Below are 6,425 nucleotides of genomic sequence, written 5' to 3'. Positions count from 1 at the left end.
CTGGCTTTGGCCAACGAGGAGCCAGGCTGGCCAGGGCTCCCTTAACAAGAAGGTAGCCCTTAGCCAGGGCTCTCCTGGTTTTGGCCAATGAGGAGCCAGACTAGCCAGGACTCCATTAACAAGATGGCAGCCCCTGACCAGGGCTCTCCTGGCTTTGGCCAACGAGGAGCCAAGCTGGCCAGGGCTCCCTTAACAAGAAGGCAGCCCTTGGTCTGGGCTCCCCTGGCTTTGGCCAATGAGAAGTCAGAGTAGCCAGGGCTTACCTGACTCTGCAGGCTCAGCCCAAACCCAAATTCAGGTACAAATTAGAGAGTACATCAGAGTAAGGAAATTCCGGAGAAGACAAACAGTGAGGCTGTTCCTAATAGCCTCGGGGCAGGGCCTGAGGGTGGGGAAGTGGGGATGAAGGATGCAGGCAGGGCCCTGGCTCCCCTCCCCCGGCAACGGTGCCTATGGCAGGGAGGTGACAGCCTTGGCCTGCTCCCCACTGCCAGCCTCCCGGCTCTTTTTCCGGGGGGGTTTCTGGATGGGGGTCTTTTTCCTGGGCACCTCGGCCAGGCCAGATGGCTCCTGGCTTCCTGACCTGCCAGTGTCCGGCTTCCCAGCTCCAGGCCCGAGGACGTCCCCAGAGGCAGCCAGGGTCTCCAGGCCGGACGCCTGGGGTTTGTGATGGGCTGGGGAGGTGGAGGGACCAGCCTTCCGGGAGCCAGGCAAGCTGGAGCGCTTCGCCTTCTGGGGTGGGGCAGGCTTCTCCCGGTGGGGCTGGGGGGCCCCCAGCCCGTTCTGCTGGGTGCCCACCTCCCCCCGGCCAAGGCTCCCAGTCTTTTCCTTGAGCTGTGTGGCCAGCAGCATGGCTGCCTCGGGAGATAGACGGGAGGACAGCCCCTCAGCCCGGGGCCTGTCACCTGGGCCACTGGCCCCTGGCTTCTGCAGGCTGGCATCCGCGGGCTCCGAGCTCCCGGGGCCCCTTTCCCGGGCCCGGGGGAGCCCCTGAGCCAACGACTCCTCACCACCCCCTGGCCGGCCCTCGGGAACACTGGAGGGCTTTTGCCCCTTGTCCAGGCCCCTGGGGCTGCCTGGCTCCTCGCCCCGCCCGCGGAGGCCAGAGGACGTCTCACTGGGGGTCCGTTTCCTTTTGCTCAGGCAGTGGCTGGCATCAGGGGCTTTGCTGGAGGCAGGCAAGGAATTGGACTGGTGGGAATTGTACCTGCCGTGGATCCAGGACACCTTTGGCTTGGTGGAGGGGTCTGGGGGTGGGGGCTTTCTTCTCTCAGGGGAGGGGGACAGGCCCTCAGCCTCGGCCACAGGCTGTTTGGTGAGACGGGCCACACGGGCGTAGAGGGCCGCTGCTGGGAGCTCTGGGCTCGAAGCTGACCTCTCGCTGTCCGAAGATCCCAGCAGCACCGTCTCCCGGCTGTCAGCAGCCCTGGAGGGACAAGTATTGGCATCTTCCCCCTCCCTGGGCCCAGGGACCACGGGCACCTCAGCAGGGGCACCAGGGGGCTCTCCCTCCTGACTCTCAGGCACGGATTCTGTGAAGGGATGAGCAGAATCTTCTTACTTCAAACAATGATAATACAGACACGTAAAGAACACCCATCTTGAAGGCCCTTAGACAATGAAGTGTCATAACTGGGAAGGGCCTAAGGACAGGGGATGTCAGGGCTGGGAGGGGCCTCAGAACACAATACCTAAGTTAGGCAGAGCAGAGAATGTCTCTGGGAGTGCCCTTAGAGATCATTTTATAGATGAGGAAACTGAGGCCCAGTGTGGGGCAGTCACGTGCTGAGTCGGTGGCCAAAGCCCAGGGGAGCCCCGTTCTCTCACCTCCCAGACCAGGGCTCCCTGCCCACAGCTGCCTGCACCTCTAAGGCTCTGGACCCCTTGCCTCCTCTGCCTCTGAGGATGGCACCACCGTGGTTCCCGGTGTGCCCAAAGATGCCCATGTCCACCCTCTCCCTCATCCCCAAGCCTTTGATTCTGCCTGAGGACCCTCCCGGCAGGCTTATTTCTGAAGTTAATACACTCTTCTCTTCCCCCATGAAGAAACTCTAGGGGCCAGACTTTCTGCAGGCTGGACAACGGATGCGGCCGAAGGAAAGCCGCCTCCCAGGGAGAGGACCCCGCACCCCACCCCCAGCTCTGAGGACAGAGGCTGAGAAGGGAAGGAGGGGAGGGGGCCCCAGAGGCAGCTGTGGCCCCGGAAGAAGCGGAGCGAGTGATGAGGGACTGGGGGCAGCAGGTGTCTGAACCCAAGGAGCAGGAGCTCAGCCGGACCAGCCCGTCAGAGCCAGAGCCTGAGCGAGGACCCCTCTCCTCCAGGGCTTCCCTAGATGCGGACGCCAGCCTCTGCTTACACGCTCCCTTTCGAGGCAGCTGATTGTGAGAAACAGAACAAAGCTAACCCTACTCACCCCCCCACCTCCAGGCTCCCCAGATAGAGGCGTGCAAGGAGGAAATGCCTCCAGGCGGTCCCGGCCGAGGCCAAGGCCCAGGCCCCTCCACTCAGGAGGCCTGGCAGTGCCGCTGATTAAAGGCTGTGAGCAGAGCTGCCTGTGAACTGGGAGCAGAAAGCCGGGCAGCTGAGGGTTGGCCGACCGAGTCGGGAATGTTTAGACTGAAGAACACGGGGGAAGGAGGGCAAGATGGAACAGCAGCTATTCTCATATATGGGAGGGCTGGCCCAGGAAACGGAGGTCAGCTCCGTTTTGCTTGGCCCCTGAGGACGGGACCAGGAAGGCAGGTGGAAGGTACAGACGGGCTGATTCTAGCTGGCTAGAAGGACGACCCTCAAAGCAGGAGAGCTATGCCCCAAGCTGACTGGACCACCCCAGGAGGTCTGAGCTTCCTTCCCCCGCACCAGCAGCTTAGAGCAGGGCCTGGGGGATGGCGGCTTGTCAACGGGGTTTGGAGACAGGGCAGCCTCTGAGGTCACTTCTAAAATTCCGTGAGGACTGAAACCTGAACTGACATTTCTCCGGAGCCTGAGCACGCATCACTAGGGAGAAGAGACTCAGCGCTGGGGAAGGGGGGAGGGGAGCCTGGGCAGGGGTAGCAGTCTGAACAGTGATGCTGCCCATGCCCAGCCTTGGGGGGGAGCCTGGGGGGCAGGACAGAATGGATGAAGGGCTTCCGCCTCACCCAGACTCACATCTCTCCAGTGGGACCCAGTTCTTTGGTCGAAAATGAATTCCTGAAACCTCAGACCCTCTCCTTTGTGCCTGGGCTCTCTCCCATGAGAATGGAAGCTCATGGAGCACAGGGACTGGCCTTTTTCCTTCTGTGCCCAGCCCTTCACACCACTGTCCCCATCATCACCACTTGTCTCTCCTTCAGAGGAGCACGCTGTGAATGAGGTGGAAATGCTTGGGCTACAATTTTAGCATGTCCCATATTTCAGGTCCTGAGTGAGAAATTGCATTTTGCCCTAAAAGTGGCAAACTAAGCAACGTCCACACAGTCCACAAATAAAATTCTTATATTGGAAAAACAATAGCTCTTTAAGGTTTGCAAAGTGCCTTCCACACACCATCTCACTGGACCCTCACAACAATCCTGGGGGCAGTTATTGTCCTCGTTTTACAGACGAGGAAACTGAGGCCAACAGAGACGTTAAGTGGGCCCAGGGCCGGCCCCACAGCTAGTCTGTGAGGGTGTGGGCAGTCTTGACTCAGGCCTGGCTCGCATGCTCACTCACCTTCATGGGGTACACAGTACACAGGTCCCTCATCCGTGGTGTCGAAGGAGGAGAAGGAAGCCCGGGAAGACCAGGACGGAGAGGGTGGGTCCAGGACAGAGGGCGGCTCCAGAAAGCTACAGTTCAGCGTGTTCTCTGGGTCATGGTGAGCCACTGGGGAGAAAAGGGGGCAGCTTCAGCCCTCCGGCACACCCACCCAAGCGCCCACGGCGCTGATCTTTCTCCAGCCACCCTAAGGTGGCTCCCAAGAGGGCCGGGCCCAAGTGGGGACCGGGGTGCCTGGCTGCAGGACTGACCCAGCCTGGGGAGACCTTCTCCAGAAGAAGAAAACTCTCCATGTGTTTGTCGTTTGGCCCAAAGGCTTAACTTGGACTGTCAGAGACAAACACCCAATTAGCCAGTCAGCAAGTACTGGATATGCCAGGCGCTCTGCTAAATGCTGGGGGCACTGAGCAAAGCCAAGAGGATCTGCCTCAGGAGGAGAGGAAGCTTCAAGTCAAGGACGCTGAGAAGGGGAGGGGGCGTCTGCAGAGACAGGAGAGGGAGTATTCTGGCCGAGGGACAGCAAGGAGGCCTGTGGAGTCGGGCCAGAGCTGTGGAGAAGGCTGGAAGGCTCTACCCACTACAGGTGGGTAATAGGGAGCCACAGCATTCCTGGATTCACCATTCTAGTGTCCCACCCCACTACTCCTCAGTCCTTTGTAAAGATAAAGGAAAACATGCCTCTCTCCTGCCGGTGTCCAAAGCCACCAGCTGACCCTGGCTACAGAGCACCCAGGGGCTCTCAGGCCCCCACTCCAGGAACCCTCCATCATCACTCAGCTTGAGAAGGGCCCCGAGGAGTACAGGCTGGAAAACTCACATTCCACAGATCTGCCCTGCCCTGCCGTGCCCTGCTTCAATGGAATCCTCCTCCCCAGATGTAGCCTTCAGCTCACCAGACTCTTCCATCCCTCTTGTCTTTGTCTCTTTCTCTCCATCTCTCTCATCTTCCCTTTCTCCCCGCCCCCTTTCCCTCTCCCTCCCCCCCTCTCTCACTCTCCACCCTCTCCTTTCCTCCCTTCCTTCTTTCCCTCTCCCTTTCTGCCCCTCCCTCCCTCCTCTCTTCTCTCCCTGCCTTTCTCCCATCTCTCTCTCCCCCCTTCCCCCTTCCCTCTCCCCCCCCTCTCTCTCTCTCCCTCTCTCTTTCTCTCTCTCTCTCTCCTCCCACGTCCTTGGCAAGCCTTGTCTGTCCAACCACCATACTTCTCTTAAATCCATCCCCTTCTCAGTATTCCTGTGCTCACCACTCCCCACCAGGCCTTCCTCACCTCAGCAGCATGGATGTAACAACTCCCCACCTGGGATCCCTGCCTCCTCTTTTTCCCTTCTCCAGTCTGCCCTTCACAAAGCTCGGAACAGGCCTCTTTCTGCACTCTTGGTAGATGGGGAAGGAGGGGGAGATTGGGCTCCAGGAAATAGCCTCTGTGGTTGAGGGGACAGCTGCCAGACTGTGACTCCACATCTGGTTTCTGGACCCTTCTGATCCATCCCAGGCTAAGTGCAGCTGGGAGAACCCAACCACTTCCTGCCTGGAGGGGAAGGGGCAGGGCAACAGAGGAGCAGAGACTGGGAAAAGCCCTCCAGCCCACCCCCAACACACACACACACACACACACACACACACACACACACACACACGCACAAACACATTTCTAAAGACACACTCCCAAGACAGGGGCAGAAGCTGGCAGGGGGGAGCTAGCCAGGTTGGAATGGGGGAAGGGAGAGGCCAGGAGCAGCTGGAAGCACCCTGAAAACAACTGCCCAGGAAGCTGGGCATCCTGGCCTAGGGGGCCAAAATGCTTCCTGGTCCCCTGCTCCCTCCTTAGCCTCAAAGAGAGAGGAAAGCTCTCTGGGAGCTCTGAAACAACCCCAGCACTATCCCACACAGGGACCCGTCTGAGCCTGAGGCCAGCCTGTCTGCAGCCACAGTGGGTCGCTGTCCATGTCCAACCTAGCTGGGCCTCCTGGTCCTTTTTCCCTCCTCAGGGCAGCCCAGGCCCGCCTCCCTGCACCTCTAGGATTGGAGTGGGGAGCTTCCCCATCCCCCAGGGAAACCAAAGGTGAATTTCCAAGTCCTGAGACACAGGGCAGGGGCTGGGAGCTGAGCAGTGGTCAATGGGCCCAGCCCAAAGGAGGCATGCCCAGTTTGGGGAAGGGAAGTAGGAGGGTCAGTACTGAACAGCCTAAAGGTCTCCAAGGACCAGGAACCCACTACCCTTGGAGGCGGCCCATGCCAATTCTTCCCAACATCAAGCCTAAATCTGCCTCTTTGCAACGTCCCCCCTTCCTGGCCCAGCACAGCAAGGCTGGAAACCCCTGAAGACTCCTGTCATAGTCCCCCAAGTATTCTCAAAACTAAAGAGCCTGCATTCCTTCAATTGGTCTTCATATTAACACAACTCCAGGCTTTTCCAAGTCCCGGTTGTCCTTGGGACATTCTCCAGCTTATCCAGGCCTTCAAATATGGCGCCCACAACTGAATGCAGTCCTCCCAGCCTTCAAACACGGTGCCCACAACTGAATGCAGTCCTCCCAGCCTTCAAACATGGCGTCCACAGCTGAATGCAGTCCTCTGAACCTTCAAACACAGCACCCACAACTGAATGTAGTCCTCTGGGCCTTCAAACACGGCGCCCACAACTGAATGCAGTCCTCCCAGCCTTCAAACATGGTGCCCACAACT

At 59.3% G+C, this 6,425-nt stretch overlaps 1 protein-coding gene across 1 annotated transcript in view; it reads right to left on the bottom strand.

Annotated features, from left to right (window-relative positions):
- SCARF2 (scavenger receptor class F member 2) overlaps nt 1-6,425 on the bottom strand; it is a 32,064-nt gene continuing 25,639 nt past the window's right edge. Inside the window, exons 11-12 of the mRNA XM_027847507.1 lie at nt 3,698-3,850; nt 1-1,532 (exon numbers count right to left, since the gene is read on the bottom strand). Coding sequence (XP_027703308.1) covers nt 451-1,532; nt 3,698-3,850 — 1,235 coding nt within the window. The 3' untranslated portion in view covers nt 1-450. The remainder of the gene's footprint in view (nt 1,533-3,697; nt 3,851-6,425) is intronic.

This window comes from Vombatus ursinus, unplaced genomic scaffold (genome assembly GCF_900497805.2).
Source record: "Vombatus ursinus unplaced genomic scaffold, bare-nosed wombat genome assembly UNPS02015411.1, whole genome shotgun sequence".
In the NCBI taxonomy this organism is placed as follows: domain Eukaryota; kingdom Metazoa; phylum Chordata; class Mammalia; order Diprotodontia; family Vombatidae; genus Vombatus; species Vombatus ursinus.
This window is presented reverse-complemented; position numbering and strand designations above follow the sequence as displayed.